A 27,935-nucleotide genomic window follows, 5' to 3' on the forward strand; every position below is an offset into this window, starting at 1 on the left:
GGAGCCAACAACACCTACTTTCTGTTTGTGCTGCTATATATATAAGGACTTACTGAGCATCTGAACACCATTTAGGGTGCAGACTGTGGCACGTACCTAGCAGCAGCAAAGGTAAGGACTTTGCCCATCTATTATCTGAGCCATTTAATAAAAGGCAGAAACTTACATATGAAACCAATGTTTTAGTTTTTTGCCTTGCGATTGTAAATATTTACTTCTGCAATTATAATGTAATTCAAGAAGTGTTTTGTTTCTCTAAATTTGTATTCAGCAATCAATTTTTCATTCTTTAAAATCATTTGATAATACAGAGAACTTTTAAAAAATAATCAATATGCTTTATTTATATAGTGATAAAAGCTTACACAGCAAACTACATAGAATCTTCATCATTCACATTGCGTACTACATACACATGCACTCATGGGGATCAGTTTTCATGAGGAGCCAATTACCTTGACTAAATTTTTGGGGTGTGGGAGTGAAATTAAGAACCTGTAGAACCCACATAGACACAAGCAGAACATTAACGCACACAAAATTTTTGTGAAAACACTTAACTTAATCATTATTTCTGTGCCAACCACCTGTGCATAAAAGATACATTTTGCTCAAATGGTTTTAAAAGGATGCATGAAGGGGAAATGTTAGAGAACATAAACATTCTTTGCAGAAATTACCCAGTAATTTGAAGAATTGGTAGTACATTTTATATAAATATATATATATATATACACACATACTGTATATATATATATATATATACAAGTATAGGACCCATTATCCAGAATGCTCGGGACCAAGGGTATTCTAGATAAGGGGTCTTTCCGTAATTTGGATCTCCATACCTTAAAGGAACAGTAACATCAAAAAATTAAAGTGTTTTAAAGTAATTAAAATATAATGTGCTGTTGCTCTGCAAACAAATGGTGTTTTTGCTACAGAAAAGCTACTATATAAATAATCTGCTCTGTAGCCATGGGGGCAGCCATTCATGCTGGAAAAAAGGAGATGTGCTTTTTCTCCTTTGAATAGCTGCCCCCATGGCTACACAGCAGCTTACTTATATAAACTATAGTAGGGTTTCTGAGGCAAACACACCAGTTGTAGCAATGCAGGACAACAGTACATTATATTGTTATTACTTTTATACACTTTTATACACATTTTTTGGTGTTACTGTTCCTTTAAGTCTACTAAAAAATTAATAAAACATTAATTTAACCCAATAGGATTGTTTTGCATCCAATAAGGATTATTTATATCTTGGTTGGGATCACTTACAAGGTTCTGTTTTATTACTACAGAGAAAAAGGAAATCAGTTTAAAAATTCTGAATTATTTGATTAAAATGGAGTCAGATAAGGGTTTCCGGATAAGGGATCCCATACCTGTATATATATTTTTTGTTTGGAATTCTGAGCTTTTGTCATTGTCATATGCAAATCAATAATAGCTGATAATTTTTTCTGTATCAATAAAGTGCCTTGTACACCTACTTATTATCTGACAGTTCCTGGTTGAGATGGGAAAACAGTACTACGTGACTACATGCACAACAGCAGCAAGCTTTCTTTGCAACCAAACCCTCAAAAGTTTTTTCTACACACAACTATGAAATGACATTGAAATATGTGTGCTATAATGAGGCAGCAGCCCAAGGCGTCTTGCAACATCGTGCATTTTGATTGTTCTAGTTGTGGTTTTTCAAAGAAGACTAGACAAGTATAAGGAAGTGTTTGAATTGATGTCAGTTCTGCCTTTACTGTATACACTGGGGGCTATATGGGTGCAGAGGCATGGGAATACCCATTAAGTCAGTATTTCAATTGCAGCGTGTGTGCGCTTAATAGTCATGGAAAACTTACTCTGTAACTTTAGTTCTTTTTCTGCAGCATGAATAGAAATAAATAATGGCATGTGTTCTTTTATAAATATGGTAAAAGTTCTGCTTAAATTAAAGCAAGAAGGTTATTTAAAGGGTTTGCTTACCTTTAAACTAACTTTTAGTATGATGTAGAAACTGATATTAAGAGACAATTAGCAATTGGTTTTTGTTTTTTTGTGGGTTTTTCAGTTATTTTTCAGCTTTTTGTTCCTCAGACCTTCAGTTTGGAATTTCATCAGCTATCTGATTGCTGGTTTATCTCAGCAATCAGGCAGTAGTTTAAGGGCTCTGGCACACGGGGAGATAAGTCGCCCGCGACAAAACTCCCTGTTCGCGGGCGACTAATCTCCCCGAGTTGCCGCCAGATGCCATCCCACCGGCGACAATGTAAGTCGCCGGTGGGATGGCACACGCGGCGGCGCGATTTTGGGAAATCAACGAAAAAGCCTCACGAGGCAACTTCGGGGAGATTAGTCGCCCGCGAACAGGGAGTTTTGTCGCGGGCGACTAATCTCCCCGTGTGCCAGAGCCCTAAATGAGAGACTGGAATATTAACAGGAGAGGGACTGAATAGAAAGATAAGTAACAAGTTAATCTAAAGTGAACCACCCCTTTAATAGTTTAGCTATGTATGTGGATAGCTAAAGCTGGCCATACACGCACTGATGATATCGTACAAAACCTCATTTTGTACGATATTCGGTGTGTATGGCAAGTTGGTGAGGCGACCGATATCGCAGAAGACTGCTGATATCGGTCAACTCGCCAATCGCGCAGGTTAAAAGATTTTGATCGGGCGCCATTGAAGACACCTGAGCAAAATATACTTTCAGGGCTGAATCAGCAGAAGGAGGTAGAAATCCTATTGTTTCTACCTCCATATCTGACAATTCAGCCCTGAAAATCTGCGGAGGGTGGAAAATCACCATGTGTGTGGTCACCTTAAGACGAGTATTGGGATGACTAATGAGCAATTTAGTTTTCATGTCATATCAGTCAAACTTCTTATCTGTTTCAGTACTGATGTCTATCTTCGCAGACCGGAGAGGGATTGTGTATGTGATGCAAAAAACCTCTCTCAAATGATTAATAATTCTCAGAGAGAGGAGATACTTATGCCTTGTTCATGGGCTTTACACAAAAACATACACATGATATCATGGGCACACTCATTATAATAATTGATATCACAGCATCAGGTTAAAAGGCAAATACTTCCAGACAATTATAGTGGATAAATCTTACTTACACCCTCTACGCACACTGCACATATCTAACAAGTTGTTCAAAAGAATATTTTTGCAGTTACAGGCTAGAGATAATTGAAAAGAGGTTAATCACCCTCTGTTTGAAGTTGTTGAAGAGGGATGCATGCCGGGAAAAAGAAACAAAGGTGTTATGAACATGTTGTAGTAGAAATAAAACCCATAAATTATGCAAGAAAAGTTCTAGGCAGGCAGATATTTCTGTTTCAGCCTATCCTTAATATAGAGTGTACATTTTATCCTAGTAGCACAAGCAGTTTTCCAAATTTTGACACTGGCTGGGAAAACTAGACTTTATTTAAAAGAAATATTTTTTTAGACATTTTTCTAGAAAAAATATTATGGACATTTAAATTTATGTTTAAGTCTATTTCTTCCATGGCAGTGAACAGTAGCTGTTTTTAATAGGATGTCAGCACTTAAAGGAATACTGGCATAGTAACCAGGGCAGGAACTAGGGGTAGGCAGAAGAGGCATCTGTCTAGGGTGCCCCCTAGGCTGACACCACAGCCATGTGACTTGTGCTCTGATAAACCTCAGTCACACTTTACTGCTGAGCTGCAAGTTGGAGTGATATCACCCCCTCCCTCCCCCCCCAGCAGCTGATCAGCAGAACAATGGGAAGGGAGCAAGATAGCAGCAGATATCAGAATAGCACTCAGTAATAAGAAATCCAAGTTAAGGTCCCCATACATGGGCCGATTATAGCTGCCGATATTGGTCCCTTGGACCGATTCGGCAGCTTATCGGCCCGTGTAGTGGCAGAACCGAGGGGCCTAGATATTGATCGGGCAGGTTAGAAAATCCAGTCGGATCGGGGACCGCATCGGCTCGTTGATGCGGTCCCCGAACCGACTGCCCCATTGCCACGTGCCCCAGGGCCAAACGATCGAATTTGCCTACATGCCTCCCCGATATCGCCACCCGTAGGTGGGGATATCGGGTGAAGATCCGCTCGCTTGGCGACATCGCCAAGCGAGCGGATCTGCCTGTGTATGGCCAGCTTTACATGGGAGTAAGAGAAACAATAGGTTACCTGAAAGCAGTTCTAATGTGTAGCGATGGCTCTTTCTGAAAGCTCAGACTCACAATGCACTGAGATGGCTGCCTACACACCAATATTACAACTATAAAAATACATTTGATGGTTCAAGAATAAAATTTTAAATGGTAGAGTGAATTATTTGCTATGTAAACAGTGTAATTTAGAAATAAAAAGTACACCATAAAAATCATGACAGAATCCCTTTAATGTAAGCCATTTTTTGCCTTTGTGTAACAAACAAGGTTCTGTTTTAATAAATTGACAAAATGAACTTTTGTCTGAGGCTCACAGTCAGAACTGATTTTTTTACTTTTTTTAATTTTGTAATTATGGTTTATCACCTCTCATGGCTGTCAGTCAAGAACATTGCCTGCTTTATTATTTAAGTTCATCTGCTTGTTACCGGCACTGTAACAACCCTGTAAAAACCTTTGAAAAGGCCGGCATTTGAAATATCTGGTAGCCCATCCTTTAAAACGGGAATTAGATCATTTGAATATCAATTTGATATGGTTCTGGATCATTGTTTCCACTGATAGACTGGAAAATACACAAACTTTACTATAAAATACTTCTATATGGTGGTGGATCTGAGGGTGGAATCCTTACAGGTGATTAGACCTGTGGCAAATGTTAGGGCTGTACTTCTGTCCATATTCACTGTAGGCACTGGAACACTGGCCACCTGCCCCCCTTTGGCGACTATTGTTGCCATTTTTTTTCTCTGATTAATATGGGCCTTTGGATGGCTGTTGTTTGGCTATGGCGTGTGGACTGGGGGAGGGAAAGATGGATGGGCCTCTATGAATTTTGATGACTTCATTATATTATTTATAATAAAAACCCTGAATATGTAGTACATCCCACTTTATGGAAAAAGTTGGGCAACACTTACAGTAGGACTCCTGTGTGGAGATTATTATTTTGCATAGGTAACAACAAAACAATTCAGGATCAGTGCTGCCACACAAACAACAAAAAGTTTGTTAAACAAAAAACAGCATGCGTTTTATTCTTAAAAAGAGCACTTTGTCCTTTTAAATTAACAAACACATAGCTAGACACTAGGAATGAAATACACCTTGAATTGGCTTGGGTGCCAACTGTCACAATTCTGGAATTTACACATAATTTAGTCCCCAGGGGAAGTGACTGTTTAGATTTAGATTTCTATGCCTCAAAAATGAATATTAGGAATCTCTTGCAATGATAAAGAGGTCTAGTGCCAGAGAACGCTGGGAGTTAAAGTATAACAACTGCAGGAAGGCTAGATGTTAGACAAAATACATCTTTAACAATTGTTACACGATATACTGTGCCCTTTGAACTCTTACAAGGACATAGGGGGCATCCTGAATTTATGTGATGTCCAACCCCATTGATACAGACCTTAGAATGTATTTTTCTGTCTATTGTTAATTAGTTTGAGAGCTCAGCTGGTGAGGCAATGATATAAAATATTTTCTGTTTATGTCAATATGTCATTGATATAATCTCTTAATATTAACCTGTTAAGTGCCAACGCCTTTCATAGGTTGCACATGGCATCGATCAGAGTTTACAAGGTCAGGAGAATTCTACTTTTAACATCATTTCTGGAAATCGTTTTGAAATGTGTAATTTTCAGATTGCTTTGTGATTTATTAAAATTGTACTATACATAGTTGTTTTTTTTTTTCACTGACATAGAAATAAAAGGGCTGCTATACTCTTTGTGCAACACAGAAATACAAGTTGGTGACAGGTAAAACAATACCCATTAAGTTAATAATCAACTACAAACATATAAAGTTCAATAAAAAATATTAACTTTTATATTGCACATACCTTATGAAGAATGTTTAACACTATACTCACAGATAGGTCAAAAGTTTAGCAACTGCATAGGTTCATGTTCCTTGCACACTAGACTGTGGAAAGGAATTCTTATAATTATAAAAAAAAGTAGATTTTCTAATAAGAAAGTTAGATTTTCGATACCACATACGGCATCATTTCACCTTACAAGCAGGTGCATCACCTTACAGAGCTATATTGTCGAGGTAGGGGTGGAAAGAGGGGCAGTTGCTTGTAGAAAGCAAGCATATCAGAGCAAGATGGTGGCAGTAACAAATTATATCTGTGTTACAAACCCTTTGTCTTTAGAAGCTTATATCACTTACTGGGCTGCATATATTATTAACAGTATGCTGGGCTTAGACTGAATGATCTGCACTTGAATGTTTTTCCTGACAATAGCAATAGTCTTCACTTCATTGGTATTGATGTGTGCTTGTTTCTTCACCACCCAAAAGCTCAGTAAGGTTTTTCATTATCCATCTGCATAAAGCATGGGAGTTGCTCTAATAATGTTTATTCCCCTCTGGCAAAGGAGAGATTGCTTTTAGGTAAAGGTTAGGCAGGATATTTTCCTTTATTATAGGGCAATAAGGTGCTGCATTGGATGGCACATGCTGCTTATCTAGAGCACACAACCTATGAATTTGAGTTTAAAAGATAATTCACCAAGCTGTGATTTTCTTAGCTAGTAAAACAGCCTTCAGTACATTACATGGGTCCAAGTTCCACTCTTGTAAAATAAATGACTGGTATTTGGTTAAACAATGTAAAGTTTCTTATAATGATTTTAGGCTTTGAAAATATAAATGCAGTTTACAACAAAGCAGATGCAGACAGCAGTTAATTACAGGATAGCAGTTAATTACTTTCTTATACTATAACCTGAAAGAATGCGGGTCTCAGGGCAGTAGATTTCTTGAGGGGTTGTTGTGTAATACATTTTACTAATGCCCAGGGTAAGCCTCTGTATCCTGGTCTTAGCGTGTTCTGCCTATAGCTGCCTATAACTGTCACCTTGAGCATTAGCTCAAACCCTTAATAACTTTGCTGCATCCAGAATTTACTTGGAGAGATTGCAGCAGTTCCCAGAGAATGTGGGGGTCACAGGTAGTATGTAGGACTAAATAGGACTTGTATATTCAGTACCAGAACAGATTCAAGTACAAAGTTGAATGTCAGAATCTACATAGTGTTGGTACAGGCAGAGGTCAGGGCCAGGAGAGCAGAACTAGTGCACTAGAAATGCACAAATACTTTTGATACTTTAAAAGGCATACTATATATTCGCTGAGCTTTTATTAGCAGTTAAAAATGTATAATATTATGTTAGCTCAACTTATGTGCCTTCTGTATCCAGTTTTCTTTACTGGTATACTATATAAGATTTATTGCATGTGCGGTTTTTGGACGTTGTATCTTGAATATTTCTGACCCTGCACCCAGGCCACCTATTAATATATATGTAAGTGCCTGTTTCACTGTACTGGGCATATATACAATTTTGATATTACATTATACATGGTTGTCATTTTGCAGATGCTAACAACTGTAGCACGCACACTTAGGGGAGCAAGGTCAGTTACCTGGAGAAGTCTCTCCACCACCAGCCCTGTGTCGGCAACTCTGGATCGTGGTTATGGTAAGTGCACTTCCACAGTGTTTTAAAATAAAGAATTAGTAAAGTACCCAGCACAGCTAAGACCAAAAAGCCAGCGGATGAGCACACAGCAATATCTAAGGCATATTGCTGCATTCTGTTCTTTTTATAAAAACTACATTACAGTAACAGTTAGCTTTCTTTCCAGAGTAGGCAAAAGGCCAGTGTATTTCCTAGAAGGTCAGGTTAAGAAAATATGTGACCCTGGTCAATAACTAAAAATTGGCACTCCAATTTAAGAAAAAACTGTCATCAAAATCCAACCTGGGATACGCCCTCTGTTGATAATTTACAGTTCTCTGCATCCCCTGGCACCCTTTGGAGGGCAACACAATGGACGTCAAGGACATGCATATTAAGAATACCAGTTGTTACACAATGACCTCTTCTGGCCAAGGGTGACTTTTTCTTATTGGTACTCACTTTGCCATACCCTAAAACGAGCACTGAGTTCCAATATAATCTGAACCTGAATTTCTTTATAGCAACATAGTATTCATGATTTCTTGAATTCCCATAGTACTATATGTGTGTCTGTGTGGCTGTTCTTTGAATCAAAGACTCTGGTAAGATCCAGGCTGTAGTGAAAAACACACCTAAGTAATAGTTCATTAAAAAGGGAGCAACTAAATGCTAAACAGGGCAGGGCTTCCATAATTATCTCAGAAGTAAAGTCCTCACTGCTAATATTATGTTATAGTGCTTGGCAATGCCTGTGATAGGATATTATTAAAGGGCCACTACATCTTTTATCTAATGGAAAGAGGTGAATGTATAGTTATTGTACATTTCTTTTAGTTTCCCCTAGTTTTTCAGTTACTGGTTGAATTTGCAGTTGTATTCATGCCGAAAGGTGACCATAGATGCTCAGATATGGTCTGGCATTTTGTCCGCTTTTAACCTTACTGCCCTACCATTGATTATGCCATGGGCTCTGCAGACAGTTTGAACAGATGAACCTGCAATTTCCCTCTGTCTTGACAGAAATCTGATTGGCTCATATGGATGTGTATGAGGTATTAGCACATCAAGGAATGAGAGAAGCTTGCACCAAGCCAAAGGCTTCTCAGACCTAGGGCAAAGACTCAGGCCTAGGGCAGCAGGCATAATGTGCTTAATAGGAAGTACAGTACATAAAAAATGTTTTTATAGTTTCAACACTTTTTACTGTTGCTTATTTTTTATGGTGCAGGGTAGGACTAGACTGGAATATCTCTGTAAAGCCATAATGGGTGCAGACAAATTTTCCCAAAGGCTAGGTGATGCTCAGACCAGCAATAATTATATACCCCTGGCTGTAGCCTTACCTCAAACAGGGTTGGACAGTTACAACTTTACACATACAGTTCCATATTAACCATAACTCTTATTCTAACCTGTTAAAACCCAAGTTGATTCTGGGGTAATTTTTTTTTACTAAAACCTTAGTGGAAATACATTTTAAATATGTTTTCTATGTATTTTTTTGAAAGGAGACCATAAAAATCAATGAGGGGACAACCCTTCTTTATGTATTAGCATTGCTTGCCACCAAGGTGCTGGGGTAATTGCTGACTAGGCAACTTTTCAGTGCGGTGGCAATCAGTGTGGGAATTGCACGCTGCAAAGAAAATACTCCCCAATGCAATTGAAGGTGCATGTTTATACACGACACTAAAAAAATCCCCCCCTTTAATTTTGCTCTGATGTTGTGCCACTTACAGTATATATTCACCAATGCTGTTTTGTGGGTATAAAAAAACTGTGGAAAAAAGTAAGATGCAAAAAAAGATAGAAATTAAAAATTCACTTTTTTTTCCACATAGACCCAGTTCTGACTGCCCTATTCTTGATAAATCAATCCCTAGTTCAAGGATTCCCAACCTTTTATACCCATGAGCCACATTCAAATGGATAAAGTGTTGTGGAGCAACACAAGCATGAAAAAGGTTCCTGGGGGTGACAGTAAGAGCTATAATTGGCTACTCAATAGCCCCTATATGAACTGGCAACCTACAGAAGGCTCTGTTTGGCATTTTACTTGTTTTTTATGCAACCAAACTTGTCTCCTTACCAGAAATTCAAAAATGAGCACCTGGTTTGAGGAGCAACATCCAAGGGGTTGATGGGCAACATGTTGCTCACGAGCCACTGGTTGGGGAACACTGCCCTAGTTGGTTAGTTGTACCTTTGTAAATAACACTGGTACAGTCAATACAAGTTGTTCATTTATTACTCAGATGAGCAAAGTCTTATGTGTATATTTATTATAATGTGCAAATATGAAAGTAATTGTCAGATTTCAATTAAAAAATATATTTCTGCTCATTGGGGCACCTTTACAAATATAGGTGCTAAATCATACAACTGCAGTCGAACCAATAAGCTAGGGATGCATCAAAGCCACTATTTTCGGATTCGGCCGAACCCCGAATCCTTTGTGAAAGATTCGCCCGAATAACGAACTGAATCCTAATTTGCTTATGCAAATTAAGGCAAGAAAGGACTAAAGAGAACATTTTCAACTTTTGTGTCCATGTTATAAAAAGTCACATGATTTTAAGGATTCAGATTCAGTTCGGCCAGGAGTGTGGATTATTTTTGAAAATCAGTCCCATCATTTTAAAATGCTTATTGATGACACGTCTTGTTTGTTAAAATTTGTTTCTTGCAGATATAACTACCAACAAACCAATTGATTTTACCAAGCCAATGTACTGTGAACGCAGAGAGTACCCTCTGCCAGATGTACCCTTTGTATCTGAACTGAACCCTCAGCAGAAGGCTTTAAAGCTGAAGGAAAATGGACCCTGGGGCCAGCTAACCAAGGAGGAGAAACTTGCTTGTATGTTACACTTATTCTTTATTTAACTGGCACAGGATTATAACGAGGAGGCATCATCGTGAAATGATATGTGTTTATTTTGGTATTCCACCATTGTATTTTGAAAAATTATCTGTACATCTCACAGATTTTCTATTTGCTAAGAATCCAGTGTTTTTGCAAGGAGATCAGAGCAATGCACATATACGCCTGAAATCAGTTACAGTATTTAACTATATTAGTGCTTCTGCTTTGGAGGGGGACTCAAAGGGGCACATTTACTAACCCACAAATCCGAATTGGAAAAATTCCGATTGGAAAACGAACATTTTGCGACTTTTTCGAATTTTTTGCAATTTTTTCAGCGCCTTTACGACTTTTCGGAAATTGTCGCGACTTATTCGTTACCAATACGTTTTGCGCGAAAAAACGCGAGTTTTTCGTAGCCATTACGACTTGCGCGAAAAAACGTGAGTTTTTCGTAGCCATTACGATTCGCTCGTATCTTGTCGCGACTTTTTCGTATTGAGCGCTCATAAGCGGTGGGCGAAACTTTCAGACTTAGCATGATTTTGGAAGCCTCCCATAGGACTCAATGGCACCCTGCAGCTCCAACCTGGCCCAAGAAAAGTCTCCCATAGGACTCAATGGCACCCTGCAGCTCCAACCTGGCCCAAGAAAAGTCTCCCATAGGACTCAATGGCACCCTGCAGCTCCAACCTGGCCCAAGAAAAGTCTCCCATAGGGCTCAATGGCACTCTGCAGCTCCAACCTGGCCCAAGGAAAGTCTCCCATAGGGCTCAATGGCACTCTGCAGCTCCAACCTGACCCAAGGAAAGTCTCCCATAGGACTCAATGGCACTCTGCAGCTCCAACCTGACCCAAGGAAAGTCTCCCATAGGACTCAATGGCACTCTGCAGCTCCAACCTGGCCCAAGGAAAGTCTCCCATAGGGCTCAATGGCACTCTGCAGCTCCAACCTGGCCCAAGGAAAGTCTCCCATAGGACTCAATGGCACCCTGCAGCTCCAACCTGGCCCAAGAAAAGTCACCATACTGAAGCTTGAATGAATCCGAATGTTTCATACTCGGAGCGAAAGCTGCGAAAAAGGTGCGACTTTTTAACGCTACGAAAAAATCGCAACATTTTGCGCAACTTTCGGAATGGCTATGAAAAAGGCGCGACTTTTCACTCACGTTTAAACGCTACAAAAAAATCGCCAGATTTTGCACAACTTTCGGAATGGCTACGAAAAAGTCGCATCAATTTTCCGAAAAATCGCAAAATACCAATCATTATGGAAAAAACGCAATCGGACGCATTCGGCCCGTTCGTGGGTTAGTAAATGTGCCCCTAACACTGCTATTGGATTGCTTAAAGTGTGTTAATAGAAATGATAGATAAGAGAACAGTCCAGGTGTGAAGGCATCTTACCCAGCAACACACTTCTCATGTGCGTATGATATAGTAATGATATACAAATGTAGATGTACTTGGTTTGAATCCACAGTGAAATATTCCATTAGGAGTTCAGCAATCGAAATCATTTCTATAAGATTCTATGCATAATTCATTGATAGCTTTCATGACTGATTTCCACATAAAACTACATGGCTAATATTTATTTTGGCTCAGGGTTCTGTTACTTACCTTATATTTGAGTTTGGGCATCCATGTGTGTGCAGTAAGGTATAACTTTCCAAGTACTCTACTGTACATTTGTGAATATGAGTCTGTGCTAGAAACATTTCAGAAACTGGGATAATGGTAATGAAAATGCTAGTGTGGTACTTCCCCCAACAGAGGTGTGGGTTAATAGAGCCTGCACTCCAGTCGCCCTGCTGGCACTAGGCCACTCTACAGTATTATCCCGCTGGTGGGCTAAGCAATTTCAGGGTCATTGGTGCCCTTTAAGGAATAGTGATCAAAATTTAAATAACACTTTTTTTGTGAAAATCCCAGGTTCCAAGCATGCTGGATAATATATGTCATACCTGTACCTTATTTACAAAAGATAGTTAACGGAATGATAATATGCTTGAATAACATAAATAATAAGCCAATAAGTTGCATGGTTAACTGTTTTCATGTATTATTTTTTGAAAAAATAAATGATACTTGTGTAGCCCACTTTAGAGAATGTGCTGCTACCTGCTGAGATCTAGTGGCGCTAACAGGATCCTGAGCCCCACTTACTTTGGGGAACAGATGTTGCTGTACCATTTGGCATGCCTCCACCCAGGATAGGGACAGACTGAACTGTAACTCCCCTCCTGAGAACTTGATATTGTACTTATACTTGGGGACTCCCAGCACTCCTGGCACCTTGCCCCCTTCCTCGGGGTAGATTCTTACCAGGCAGAGTTGATCCTCCTGATAGTAAGACACTGCACTCAGGTGTTATGATGAATTAACTGATATCTTTTATTGTAGCTTGACAGATAGGTGTTGCAGAAGTCACAGAACACTCAGGGAACACTTTCTTTCCTTTGGAGGCCCTCTCTCCTGGCATACCGGCAATACCCCTGCCAGGTGACCCTCTTTTGGGGTTCCCTCCGGTACTTGCGCCGGGAGACCCTCTCTAGGGCTCTCCCCGGTACTCCCGCCAAGCGGACACCCCCTGGAGACCTCACCCCGGTAATACCAACCGGCTACCCCCTGGATTAGGCAAACCTCCTATTCCTTCCACTTAGTTCCCTGACTCCAGCAATGAGTGCTGGGAGATCTTAATCTCATATAATCTCCTGTAGGGGCCAAGATGCCCAGCAAAATAACCTATCTACCACTCCTAGAGTGGTCTATAACAGTTAGCTCTCTAACTATGCCCTGGCCTGTCACTAGCCTCTAGCCAGAGGGGTCCCAGGCAGGAAGACCTGGCAGCACATGGCTGCACAGCCTTATATACTAAGGGGCTGATTTACTAACCCACGAATCCGACCCGAATTGGAAAAGTTCCGACTTGAAAACGAACATTTTGCGACTTTTTCGTATGTTTTGCGATTTTTTCGGATTCTTTACGAATTTTTCGTTACCAATACGATTTTTGCGTAAAAACGCGAGTTTTTCGTATCCATTACGAAAGTTGCGTAAAAAGTTGCGCATTTTTCGTAGCGTTAAAACTTACGCGAAAAGTTGCGCATTTTTCGCGTAAGTTTTAACGCTACGAAAAATGCGCAACTTTTTACGCAACTTTCGTAATGGATACAAAAACTCGCGTTTTTACGCAAAAATCGTATTGGTAACGAAAAATTCGTAAAGAATCCGAAAAAATCGCAATATACCGATCATTACGAAAAAAACGCAATCGGACTCCATTCGACCCGTTCGTGGGTAAGTAAATCAGCCCCTAAGTGTACCACCCTGTGGCCATAACCCTGAACTGTAGGTAAGCTAACTCCCTGTTAACTATTTAAGTACCAAACTACCCAAGGTGTTCCACTATTAAAGTGCTACCCACCCTTGGGGTCTAACCTGGGGGTAACCATCCTAGGGCCCCAATTTTGGAGATCCCTAAACTTGTTATATTGTAATGGGGCAGTAATTAAAAATTGGGCCTCAAAAAGAGACTGGACCCAAAAAAAACCCTGGCTGTAGGTCTTTGGTGTATGTGGAATAGTTGTAGAGTCTGATGTTTTCTGCATAATATAGGATACAGTTTGTTAGATGCTGATAGGAAATAACATAAACAATGTTTTGGTCACTGTTTTCTCTTACAGTATATCGCATCAGCTTTAACCAATCCTATGCAGAAATGCATTCTGGTTCAAAGTCAGAATGGAAAACCATTGTCGGAGCTGTGCTGTACTTCTTGGCCTTTGGTGGACTGTATCTCTGGTGGCACCGTATATATGGTTTGTTCTTGCTTCTGCCTTTATCGACTTTCTAGTCATTGTTTTGAATGCATTGGTTTATTTCCTGATAATCATGTGCCTTCTACTATCTGTACATCCTTTCTGTTCCTGGTCAGAATAGAATTAGTGATAATAAAAAGCAGGGGTGAGGTATATGACTACATGAGTCAGGTGGGGTATGGCAGCAAACATATATCCTATTTATAGTATCACCTAAATGTTTTTTCTTCCATATAATGTAAAATATGAAGGGCAAGCTCTTTGTATACACAGCAAATTTCTTTATTTGACGTGCTTGCACAGGTCATACAGAGAAGTTCTAAGTTATTAGATTCTAAACTTCTAAAGACATGTGTAACATCACCTGATGTAGGTAGCCAAGGATTTTTTTTTGCCGTGGGAGAGTCAGTGACTCCTACTTACCCCCTTGGTGTTATAATAGCTATAACCACTAGGGGTGCTCTTGCTATGCAGATTGCCTGTGAAGCAAGCAGCTTCCAATCACACACTTTTCTGTCTGGTTCAAATATGTACTATATGTGGTCAGATTTTAATACATTGCATTCATAAAAATAATATTACACTGACAGTGGATATCATCTTGGAATAGTCTTTATAGAGATTTGCCTACTGCATATGTGTTATATTAATATTCTAAAGACACACACTTATGGTTTCGGTTCAAGGGCATTGCCCTATTAGGAAAGTATGCATGACAAGGTGGGGGAATACAGTTATTTACTTCCTAATTCACCGAATCTCTCAATAGCCAATAAAATTGAAAACGACTGTTATAATTTAAGCCCACAGAATTATAATATAATTTTTGACCACTAGATGGCAAGAGAGATTGAATATTTTAAGTACAAGTCCCTGTCCTTTTCACATTTAACTCGACCCTCCCCAAACTGTTTGAGAGACAACATATTACACAGATATTTGTTTCTTTTACAATTGACCCAAAAGCATTTTCAGAAAAAACTATGAAGCATAATAAATGAAAGTAACATTTGTACAATAGTGATGCACCGCCTGATGTATGGGGAAGCCTTCTGAGCCCTGATGTTTTTATGTTTTCATTCATTGTAGTCTCCATTTTTTAAAGAGAACAGTCACTAGCTCATTAACCCCCTTGCTGCCAGGTGTGTTTGATCTTGCAGCTCCACCTGTTGCCCAACATGTGACATTATCTTTGCTGAAACTGCATGTTGCCATGTGTGACTGTATTGAAACAGACCAGTGCTGAATGCTACATAGTAGAGCTCATTAATATACAAAGAACACAATGTACTGTTTCTAGATTTTAAGTACGAAGCGTTTCATTGAGATCGTTTGAAACCTTTTTATGGACCAGGAACTGTTTAATTATAGATGGCAATTTGAAAACACATCTGAAGGAACCTAGGAGACTTTTAAAGCTATACATTATATCAGGTTCCAGCTGAATAATTTTCACATTAGATTTAAACAACAGAGAATAATAACAATACTTTTTGGAGAAATAAAAACATACAGAAGGGAGACAATAGTTCCTGCACATTGTAAATGCATTGTTATGGCGTAATATTGTGTTCCCTGTATATAAGATATCAGATATGGTTTATCTAATATTTATCAGGTCAAAACCATAAACAAGGATATAAGGTATCAGTCATGTCAAGGCCATTTCCCCTACACAAGTGGAGAAAAGGGCAATCTGCTTCATCCATACACTCTTCAATAAGTGGATCAGAGCAGATTGGCACTTTCTCCAAGCACATTTTTGCACAAGGTTACACTGGAGGTATGTGGGTAACCACTGTCCTAATTTATTCCATTGTAGTTTTCTATTTGAAGTTATGTATAACACTGGGCATATGAGGTGATCTCCCTCAAGCAACTCACCACTATGTCTCTCATTGCCCTTAAACAATAAGGAAAGGCATAATCATAAGCATAAGGTATAATCATTGTACCTACATAAGTAGGAAAGGCATAATCATTGGGGGAGGATGGAGGGGGGGTTCCAAAATGTTAGTGTTTATAAGCGATTACCTGGGGCTCAGGGCTGGTGCTCCTGGTCATTGATAACTGTGCTTGTACGGGGTCCAACTGCAGGAGTAACATATATCCATATACTTCTTGCACCTCAATCTTCTCTATGACCCTGCTCAGATACACATGTACAATAGAGCGAAAATTCGAACCTAGCAGCAAAAATCCGGTGCATTTTTCAGTGACAGGAATACTGGCCTGGGGTCTCAATAAGTAATTATATTTACTAGGGGGTGCATAGTATTTTGTCACCTCTCAGGTATTTATGCCTTTCCTTCTCCTTTAAGGATATATGGCTGTTGTATTCTGAAATAGGTTATATTAGAACACAAGGTGTAAATAATGGTGGAGCAAGTGTATGCCAAAAAAGATTGGCATCCACCTGTACTCTGTTATAAAAAACATCAGACAGAAGGCCCTGTGCCCAAACTGTTTGTATTTGTAATGTTGTATGTGAGCTGGCTGGCACAAAAATCATTGCAATCAGTAGGCTCGGTCAGGTGATGCGGTTATTTGGCAAATGCCAGAGGGGCTACTGTAAGTTGTCATAGACCTGTGATTTATTTTGGTCTAAGGGGGGCTGAGTTTCTTTTGAATCGCAGACCCCACATGGAAACCAGCCAAATCAGCACATCCAGCAGCTTTCAAATTATACCTAGCAGTGATAGGATGTGGCATTTGGTGCGCCTGATTCTTTTCTTGGGATTTGCACTGTCAGAGCCAGTTACCTGCAAAGCATCTCCTAGTGGGAAATCGGTCAGTGTAGTTCAGCAATAAATGTAACATATTTGGAAAATCATGTTTCAAATAGTGAGTCTATAGTTTATGTGGCCCATTATTATTGTCTATAGAGTATTTTCTCATATTATTTAATAACACTCCAAGCTTTGTTTTTTTTACTAAGGCTGCCCCAGCCAGGCCCCTCCTGTTTGTCCACAGCCAAAAAAAACGCAATTAGGTGCTATTCCCATGTAGTCTGAGAGGAGTGGCAAAACTGATGTGCCGGTGGTATGGGAATACACACTTGCGGATTCTGCCTTCTTAAAAAAATAAAAAAGTGGTTTACAAAACAAAAGTGCTGCTGTGTGATACAAGTCAGGTGAAAAAAAGGAAGGCACATACCAGAAAGAACCCAGTTGTTTTGCAGAACACAACAAATTATATTGGCACCTACTCCCATGAAAACTTTGTTTCTGGTATTCACAATGGCACAGTGCCCTCTCATTAAGGCATAAATCCTACATCATTGTGAGGCAGTAGATATTAACCCTCTCAGCTAAAGCTTTGTCTCCATTTTGTCTTCCAAAGGCGCATGATTTTAACATTAGAACAAAAAAATGAGCTACAAACAGGTCTGGACTGTCCAATGCATCTTACAGCAGCCTTTTGACATTTGCCAGAACTCACAGATTGTTTAATAACATAAGAACAACCCATACCATCCAGCCTTTTGCTTTTATTACTGTATTAGCACAGGGTCGGACTGGGCCAGTGGGACACCAGGAAAAAAACTCAGTGGGTCCCGCCAACCCAGAACCGATCCCTGCGAGGAAGCATCACTGCTTTCCCGCTGACCTTCCTCCCCAATTGGTAAGTATGAGCTGTGTACATTTGGGGGATATCGGTTTTCAGGCAGTGGGAGACCCTGATGTGACAGCCCCGATGGGCCCCACAAACCCCAGTCCAACCCTGGATTTGCATTATTCTCTTGCCTACTTAGTATAACAGAATCCAAGCTGAGGATACACATATCCAGAACTTGCTAAACTCCAACTCCTACCATGCTCCAGCACCCTGTATTATTAGTGAATGCTGTGAGGTTCAATACTGCTTATAGGTCCACTAGATGGCCACCCTATCACAGTGGGTTGTTTGTATCAGCATAGTATCATGGTAGGCACAAACTGCATTCAGGCAACTGTTTCTGCTATGTCACAAAGCAAACAGACAGTCTGACTTTGATTTTAATGTAAATAGCTTAAAGTATGAGTTTTTAAATGAGTTCAGGCTTTGTGATTGTTTCTTTAATTTGCTGCTGGCTTTGCCCAGTGCTCTGTCTAATAAAACACATATGTTTGAACAATGCCTGAGTGCTGCTAGAATGCAGAGAACGTGCATACATTCGGTTACATAGACAAGGAAGAATCTAAAGTGGGGTAAAGTTTAACCCTTTTTCTACACATTAAAGGCTACCTTGCTCTTTGGCATTCCAGTAATTTTCGCACAAGTCCTTTTGTTAGGTGTCTTAATACACACAGGTGCAGTCAGATCTCTGAGGGTGAAGGTGACTATTTTCTGAATCCAGGCATTCCTTCAAAGCCCCAATGGCCTGCACTTTTGTTCTCACTTAATCACAGGGCTCATTTTTTAACATGGGAGTTAAACTGCACCAGGCCAGGTACCAGTTGCATACCTTCCAACTGTCACGATTTTCGCGGGACAGTCCAGATTTTAACAGCTCAGCCCCCAGTCCTAGATTCTTATTGAAAAGTCCCTTATTTCCCTTTGATCTTCTGCACTAAATGCCAAAAAAGATACAACGTTTCTCAAACTTAATTTAATAAGTCTTTTGGCAGAGAGCACAGAATACTTAACAGGCAACACCTTAGCTTATGTACAATTGTAATAGGCTAAACAGGTCTCTAGGGTGAAGGGAAACGTGCATATTAGCAAAACACATAAAACAAATGTGTTTCAACTTTACATAACCTGTTAATTTTGCCCAATGGCAGTAGTATTTAGGGGGGGTGTGGTCACAAAAATAGGCATGGTTAAAAATGTAACTTCACTGCGCGCAACATTTCTTTTTGTCCCTCTGAATTTTTCAAATATTGGGAGGTTTGGATGCAACAATATAGCTATTACAGGCTAAAAGGAAAAAGCAAAGAAATGACTGGCTATGCTGGTGCAATTTAGCACCGATATTAGCAAATAATTATACATTAATTCCTGTCCGAAATATACAGATCTTCAGCCTGCAAGAATATTTGTTTGGGCTGTTGAACACTTTGTTCCCAGATGCACTAAAACCCTGATGAAGATGGGGAACTGTACATCAGAATCTATTGAAGACCCCTGGAATATCCTTTTTACATGAATATAGTCCTTTTTAAATAGGGGTTTTCAACTCCATGCTTTAGTATTCATACATGGTGCAGGTACCATTTGCATCTGTGTGCTTATCTAAATGCTGTAAATAAATACTGAATGTAGAAGTGCTGACTTACTATTATGGGTGCTAATATCCACCTATGTACTCAGGGCCTGTGTATTTACAGTTCTTAATATGCATACAGCAGTACTCTAGATTTGGCCTTACTGATGCTACACTGTTTTATCTTGAAAAGTCCCTGAGACAGTGCACTTTTTTTTATAGTGCTGCATTCTTAAATTAACTAATTTATTGTTTTCATTTGTTGGACTCAGTAGAAATCGACACATTAGATTTAGTTCAAAAGGTGCATGGCCATATACAAGCCAATATCAACTGCTAAGTCAGTGCTCTATGTGATGAGAATCCATCCATCAAAACACCAAGTCTTCCTCTACATTGACTTAAGGTCCCCATACATGGGACGATAGTAGCCAGGGGCGGGCCAAGCCGACCGGGCGCCCTAGGCAACCCGGTCGGGCAACTCCGCCCACCTCCCCGCCCCCCCCGAACGGCGCATGCGTGCCAAAGCACAGAAGGAGGGGCAGGGGGGGCGGAGCGATTCGATCGGTCATTGCCTCCACCGCTAATGTTAAGCGGCGGAGGCAATGACTAAGTAGCACTAGGGGTAGGCAGGAGAGGCTCCTGCCTGGCGCCCCTCAATCATTGTGCCCTAGGCAGCTGCCTATTCTGCCTACCCCTAGTTCCGGCCCTGATAGTAGCTGCTGATATCGGTCCCTTGGACCAATTCGGCAGCTAATCGGCCCATGTATGGGCACTTCCGGCGGGCCTGCCCGACCAATATCTGGCCTGAAATCAGCCAGATCTCGATCATGCAGGTTAGAAAATCTAGTCGGATCGCATCGGCTCGTTGATGCGGTCCCCGGACCGACTTGCCCTACCTATGCCCGTCATTATAATTCGATATAGGGCCAAACGATTGAATTAACCTGGATTCTCCCGATATCGCCCACCCATAGGTGGGGGATATCGGGAGTAGACCTGCTCGCTTGGCAACATTGCCAAGCAAGCTGATCTGCCAGTATATGGGGACCTTTAGTTATGATGGATTGATCCAATTTGGCCCACCATGGGCATATTTACTTGTCTATAGCTAGTTTAACTTCCACTCATATTGGTTAAATATACAGTCAGTGCTTTCCCTGGCAGATATTGTGCTTGCATGAAACATTTTTTAAATGCTTTTTTTATACATATTTGGCGCTGTGCAGGTGGGTTAAGAAATTGTTTAGTTTCACTGGTTATCTACTGTTTAATGTCCTACTGCCAGTAGTAATAAAGTCAAGGATTTCCTACTGTTGAACTTACACACCAACATCCTTTAACATTCATAAGTTACCAGTGGATGCTGGGAGTTGTAGCTTATACTTCTTTGAAAGGCACAGGTTGCCTACACACACTGTCACTGTATATAGTTTTTGATGTATTTTTGTAGCTGTATATTAGTAAATATACAGCTACAAATAGTAGCTGTATAAATAGTAAATAACTTCTTTATGTCATGCAGAAATTATTTTTATAGGTTGGTACCCTCAGAGTTCTGTTTGGAGAGGTGTAAGTAAAGGAAACTGCTCTGGTTTCCACTATTTGTCGCACACCAAGAGCAACTTTTTACAAGGGCTGCTCAATATGCATTCAGCAACTGCAGGCTGTTAGGGAATGCTGGGAGCTGTAATTTAATAAAAGATGAAAATATGCTGCTTGGATTATAAATAGTGAAACACCACACAAGGTATACTACCACTATGGGCAACTCTACTATAAAAATATGTTTATTTGGAAAAGCCGTTGTGGTTGTACATAATGCTGTTGCTGCCCTTCAGTCTGTCACAAAGAATGCTGCTTCTTTTAATCTGACGTCCTTGTTAAAGCAAGATGTTTTTGTCAGTTAAACTGACAGCAGAGATAAAAAAACGCCTGGTGTTAGTGTCTGTGTTGCTCAAGAAACAACCTTTGTCACTGATGAAAGACTTAACGCTTGCCAACAACTTGCTTTACTTTAACGAATTTCCTTTACAACCGCCAGAAAAGAGAACCTTTATTTAAAATGATAAGCATCTTTGTGTGTCTTTGCTGTTGTAGGGCTGTCCTTTGCCTGCTGACCTCCATCCATTTAATGCCTTAAATGCATTTTTATGTGTCAGTTAGTGGCCTATTTATTATGCAGTGTAAAAGAAATAAATCCTTTGCATATTTACCCTGCTTCTCTTGCCCACTTACATGGAAGAATAAGAAATGAAGTGTAGTGACTAAACATAGGTAGAGACAGAGACATGATTGTGACTGCAATTCTCAGACATACATACATAAATGCAATTTTGATTTAAATAATTAAATATGTTAGCTCAGTGCAATGTTACAGTCATTTCCCATGAGCCTATAGTGTTAAATGAACAGGGGCACTTGCTTTTTCTAAATGAATCACTATTAATGACCAAAATATTCTTATATACAATACATAGAACCATAGAGTTGCTGGTCTGATCATACTGTGATAACTGGGATCAAGTGAACACTTATTTCCTTACAAGCTGTATGTCAGCAAAACATTAACAGGTAACTCAATGCTACTAAAATAAAACTCGTGACATGAAAATAAATGCTAAAGCACTAAGGCATCAATTAGTTGCACCTCAAGTGATTCTTTAAATGCTTATAAACTGCACAATATCGGCTTCATTCTTTCCTAAAGAGTTACTATATAGCAGCTAGCAACCCTCACAAGCCTTAACTGCGTGCAACCTTCTTTGATAAGATATTTTAACTCCGTTTTGACCTTTATACTATCACACATCATCAGTTTATACAAGTGACTGATGGTGTAAAAGGTTCAGTCTGCAGTTTATAGAGCCCCCCAAAAAACCAGAGTTCATGTTCAGACAACTAAAACATCAATCACTGCCACTGCAAAAAGAGATTTGTTTGGAAGTAAAGTTTCAATTTAGATGCTATAGAATTGGGTACAGATTTATTAATGCACAACAAATTAGCAGAAATTGTCATTTTACCAGTGAGATTTGTCTTGCACAGAAAATATACTATATGAATTGCTTGGGGAGGGGGGGTATATTGTCTGTGTCAATAGAGGCAACAGGGCATGATTAGGAATAGGAGGCAGGAGGAAGGCAGTGGCACCAAGCGCAGCTATAATGAAGTGCAGGAAGCACATGTTGATGCAAGTACCTTTAATTAAAGTGCAGTAAGTAAATGATCTCCTATGCTCAGTAATGTCAGATATGACCTTGCCATGTGATGAATTCTATGCCATTCAAAATCTTAGGGGCAGATTTATCAAAATGTGAGTTTAGAGCTTAATATGTAAAAATTCACCCACATTCTATACATTCCTATGGGGTTTTTAGAAGAATATTTTTCAATGGGTGCAAGTTAAAGTTCACCATTTGCTAAAAATGCTTTTAAAAATCCCATATGAATGAATAGAAAGTGGGTGAGTTTTTATGTATTAAGCTCTAAATGAAGTATACCCAAAACTAGGAGCAGAACTAACATTGGTGCAGCACCTGTAGGAATACTAGGGCTCTGACACTCTCACTGCATCCTAAAATTGGGAGACTATTAATCAATTTTGTAGTAATTTTCTCTACATTTTCTAAAATAATATAGAAATATTGTTGTATTAGTCATAGGTGATAGGGTTGCTTTGCTGTTTACCAGAACTTGCAGCCTGTGCCAACAACATACTTTCCATGTTCCCTGATCCCTTGAATTGAACCCCCCTGAAGTCCAGAAAGCACTTGCCACAGAGTTGCCTAGGGGTGAAGGATTTCCATGGGCACTAATTCCCTGAATCTTGGACCTGAGCAATGCAAATATGCAACATCCCAAAAGACTTAAAGGTAGAATTATAATTTCTCCCCAGTCACTGGGGCAGAATCCACTGTACTGCTTTACAACAAAGGAAGAGTAATTACAAACACACAAAGCTTTGTATGCTCAACAAATATGCCCATTATTTTAACCAGGGCCAAACGACCGAGTTAGCCTAAATTCCCCCGATATCGCCCACCTGTAGGTGAGCGGATCTTTACATGTATGGCCACCTTAAGTAATAAATTAAATCTATATATGTAGCTAAATATACTTCGCATTCCTACAGAAAAGGAGCTAAACAGGATACTGTAGCACTGTTCCTATTTGATTCTACTATCTGTGACTGTTCCAATAAGCTGTAGTGACAGATGGCCCATTGATGCACCAACTGTATATGGCAGAATAATTACCAGACAATCATACACTTATTCTCTTATTCTGTTGAATCCTGAACTGAATCCGAATCCTTATTAGCATATGTTAATTAGGATTGGAAGGGGTTAAAAATTGCTGTGCGCACAGCACACGGCGAAAATTTTTTCCCCCTGACCATGTAACCCTTTCCGAAGTTATGCTACAGGTATTAATTGATATAGTCAAGAAAAGCCTTTTACCACTTTGCTGTACAGTTCCATATTTTATCTTGCAAAAGCAGTGGAATGTGGCTTTACTTGAAAGGGAAATGCAATGTATCATGTTTTTTTATGCAATATGTTTTATAGAAACCTGCAGTATTAATGGGTTTAGTTTCTCGTTAATCTGTTTAATCTTTCAGTAAATGTGAATATCTTTAAATGTGAGCCTCTGTGTGTGCTTGGGGATCTCTGCTGCCTAACTGTGATTTGTCTTGCAATTCTAATATTTTATATGGTGCTGTTTAATAAACACACAGGTAAATATAATTACAGTAGCAATTTCATTAAAATATTTATCTATTGGAAAGAGAGTTTAAAATATGTAAGTTAAAACAATGCCTTAAGAATGTTTCTAGAAGGAGGATGTGTGTTGTTGTGTATTCCACAGCATGCTCCTAAATTAAGAGCCTGATCTAGGAAGATTTATAAGGCCATTGGGGGGCTTGTTGGCTGGAAGCGGCGGCCAAACTAAATGATCTCAGGAGTGCACTGCTGAAAACTGCCAGTAGGGTCTGACAAACAACACCTAATTTTATTGGTGCACCAAGTCTACTTTTTTTTTTTAAAGTTTTATTTAGAAACAGATTACAGACATAGTTTACAATCAGGACATCAAAGGAGAGATCTTATGGTACAAAGCATATATCAAACTTTTTATGACATTACTTTTGATTTGATGGATCTCGCTGTAACATTACATATCCTGTAATTCTGCGTTCCACTGTTTTTGTATTTTATACATCTACATTTAACTACTACCTTAACAAAACTATAAACTATGCATTGCCAACGCTTGTTCCTAGATTTTCTGAACCAGAATGGTGGGATGGAGGGGTCATTGTGTGGTTGAGTTGGGGGGGGGGGAGGGAGGAGGGGGATCAACACTCGTTTTTCGTTTCTGATACTAGGTTGCACTGTTATTGGGGTGGTGTCAATTTTCTATGTTGTGTTTGTCTAGCCACGAGGACCAGATTTTCTCAAATTTATTTGGGCATCCTCTTCTGATATATAGCAATCTATAAGTGGGCATTGCTTGATTGACTTGGCTTACCCAGAATTGTAAGGATGGAGCTGAGTGGGCTTTCCATTTCATTGTGATAGACTTACGGGCGTATGCTAACAGAATAGAAATGAGAGCTCTTTCTGCAGTTGTTGGGGCTAGATCAGTGATTTGGTTTAGTAGCATTCCGGATGGTGTTACCGTAATGGGGGCGCTGGTTAGATCAGATATATAGTCTGCCACCTCTGACCAGAAGCTCACTATTTTGTTGCAGGTCCAGACCATGTGGATGAAGTCTGCTGGGGATTGGTGGCAGCGGGGGCATTCGTCTACCTGGGATGGAGATATCTTTGATAGTACTTTGGGTGTGATGTATGCCCTGTGCAAAAATTTATACTGTATTAGCCTGTCTCTTGAGGCCACTATATAGTCAAAGATTGAATCAAGGGTTTACTTCCATTGCTCTTTATTCATATCTGGTATATCTATTAGCCATTTGTTATAGAGTTTGTTTAATAGGGTATCATTTGCCAATGTCAAGAGAGCATAGGAGCGGGAGAGGGCCTTGGTGTGTGGGCAGTTGTGGGCTTGTTCTTCTATTCGGGAGGGAGTAGTTTGTACGATTGTTCCTTGGAACTGTGCGTGTACTGCATGTCTCAGTTGTAAATATCGGAAGAGCATCCTATTTGGTAGGTTGAAATTATTTTTTAGGGTCTGGAAATCTAGAAGTTTGCCTTCCTTGACTATATCTTGTATACTGTATACTTGATTTGGAAGTTAGCCCATAGTTGGGGGTCTGGTATGGTTTGGAGGTGCTGTAGTTTGGGGTTACACCAGAGCGGTGTGTGTTCTGAGCAGTGGTTTTGTGGTTTGGGGAAGAGGTTGAGGGCGGTGTTCCAAGCCCATACTATTTCTTTCATGAGTGGGGTTGCTTTTGGGGTGTAGGAGCGCACCAAGTCTACTTATTAGCAGAATGTATTTGTTTAAACAGGCAGTAGTACAAGGTAAAAATTAATAGTGTGCTGTCAAATATGATAAAAAAAAAATACAAATACAAGAGTATTGTAAAAAAGATACCTATATTGGCTAACAATAAAAATACATTGCAAGCTTTCGGAGCTCTAAGGCCCATTCATCAGGAAAAATACAAATGAGAACTGGAATGGCACAACATTTGTACTGCTAGATCAGCAGTCACGTCAGATAGTGTGGTCAGGTTTCATGTCACACTATCTGACCTGACTGAATCCAGACCCCTGGTCTATTTACAACCCACCATAATAAACATTAATTATTTTAGTATCTTCACAAGTTATCTTTATCTATCTGTAACTTCCTAATTTATTGCTTGTGAACACTTCTCTCTGATCTAACAGTATAAATGTTGTGCCATTCCAGTTCTCATTTGTATTTTGCCTGAAGAAGGGGCCTTAGAGCTTCGAAAGCTTGCAATGTATTTTTATTGTTAGCCAATATAGGTATCATTTCTACAATACTCTTGTATTTGTATTTTTTTTTAATTATTTTTGACACTGGCTAACACGGTACTACAGTTTTTGTTTTCTGTCAAATATGAGAGTAGATATGACTGTTGTGCGAAAAACTGTTATTGATTTTTACCTCTTAGGGTGGAAACAAGAGAAGCTTTATGGATTCATTGGATAAGGGAAAAGTGGGTGGTGGGTAGGGCTGCAGATAGGAAATGAACTGACATAATGAAAAAGTGATATGTTTCCACTGACTGCAGGGGATATTTCCTACCACCCTGGATGGTAGTGCTGGAGCACCTAAAGTGTGTACCCAGTGTTAGACTGGGGGCTCCAGGGCAAACTACAGAAGAATGAAACAATAATTTGGTAATGTGTGCCAACAAACCAATATCCAGTGATGATTTGAAGTTGCTAACACTTGTCTTCTGTCTTCCTCCCCAGTGTATGGCCCTGTTCCTCACACTCTCTCAGAGGATTGGGTAGCAATGCAAGCAAAACGAATGATTGATATGAGAATCAATCCTGTCACCGGCTTCTCTTCTCACTGGGATTATGAGAAGAAGCAGTGGAAGTAATAATGTGTCTGCTAAACTGGCAGATGGAATGTGTGTTAATAAAATATGTTTATTACTTACAAGAAAACTGCACTTATTTGTATTTATAATCCATATATTAAGGGGGTCTGCATACAAACCACAGTTCATCTGTAAGGACTGATAATAGGCTTGGGTAAAGGGCAGAAGCCAGTTGATTTACATAGCACTGTTTATGGAAGAAATTGACAACATGGAACCTTTAGGATGAAGACACACAGAGCTACTAATAGCAGCTAGTTGTTGTGGCTACTAAAAGAGACAATGCTGATCATTAACTGATAACTCTCTATGTGTGTTTTAGAAGAGGCAAATCACATCACTATTTGGAGATTCTAATGAACAAGTTAACAACAAAAAAGTAACCATTTTTTCACAAGCCATTTTCTGTCTACACCATCTGCACATTCATATTGTATATTTATGTATTTGCTAGTTTGTGTCAAACTTAAACCAAACACAGAGTTGGTATGAAACTTTGGGAACTGAATAAATAGGCCATTCATGTCAATAGAATGAGTAAGTGACATTTCTAGCCACACTGGACAATTTGTTTTCCTGTTTGGAAATCCGAAATTCTCAGTCATGAATAGAGAACAGTGATCAAAATAGCTTTGGTTCAGCTTGGTCTCATAAGTGTCAAATTAATACACAGCTGTTTGCAACTGCCCACTGGCTATTGGCTAAAGCTCCATGGAAAAACAGTGTGGCACTTAATCCTGCTTGAAAATTGGGAAGTTATATAAATAACAAATATATAACTTAAGTTTAGTATAACCATTTATTAAGGAAGCCACAATGTTTGCACCAGTTCAGTACAGGAATGATTATT

General features: G+C 39.5%; 1 protein-coding gene across 1 annotated transcript; it reads left to right on the plus strand.

The window, feature by feature from the left end:
• Positions 1–27,152, plus strand: LOC100127750. Its single transcript, XM_018094953.2, has 5 exons — positions 1–111; positions 7,574–7,676; positions 10,348–10,518; positions 14,214–14,348; positions 26,952–27,152. Exons 2-5 carry the CDS (start codon positions 7,574–7,576, stop codon positions 27,083–27,085), a joined length of 543 nt encoding a protein of 180 aa, XP_017950442.1. The 5' UTR covers positions 1–111; the 3' UTR covers positions 27,086–27,152.
• Positions 27,153–27,935: the final 783 nt, after the last annotated feature.

The sequence above is a fragment of the Xenopus tropicalis genome, chromosome 6 (genome assembly GCF_000004195.4).
Source record: "Xenopus tropicalis strain Nigerian chromosome 6, UCB_Xtro_10.0, whole genome shotgun sequence".
In the NCBI taxonomy this organism is placed as follows: domain Eukaryota; kingdom Metazoa; phylum Chordata; class Amphibia; order Anura; family Pipidae; genus Xenopus; species Xenopus tropicalis.

What these genes read in the sequence shown, in the direction of transcription:
- LOC100127750 (XM_018094953.2), top strand. Translation starts at nt 7,574, where the DNA reads ATGCTAACAACTGTAGCACGCACACTTAGGGGAGCAAGGTCAGTTACC. An exon ending in AACTCTGGATCGTGGTTATG is followed by an intron (nt 7,677 to 10,347) that starts GTAAGTGCACTT and finishes TGTTTCTTGCAG; the next exon opens with ATATAACTACCAACAAACCA. An exon ending in CAAGGAGGAGAAACTTGCTT is followed by an intron (nt 10,519 to 14,213) that starts GTATGTTACACT and finishes TTTCTCTTACAG; the next exon opens with TATATCGCATCAGCTTTAAC.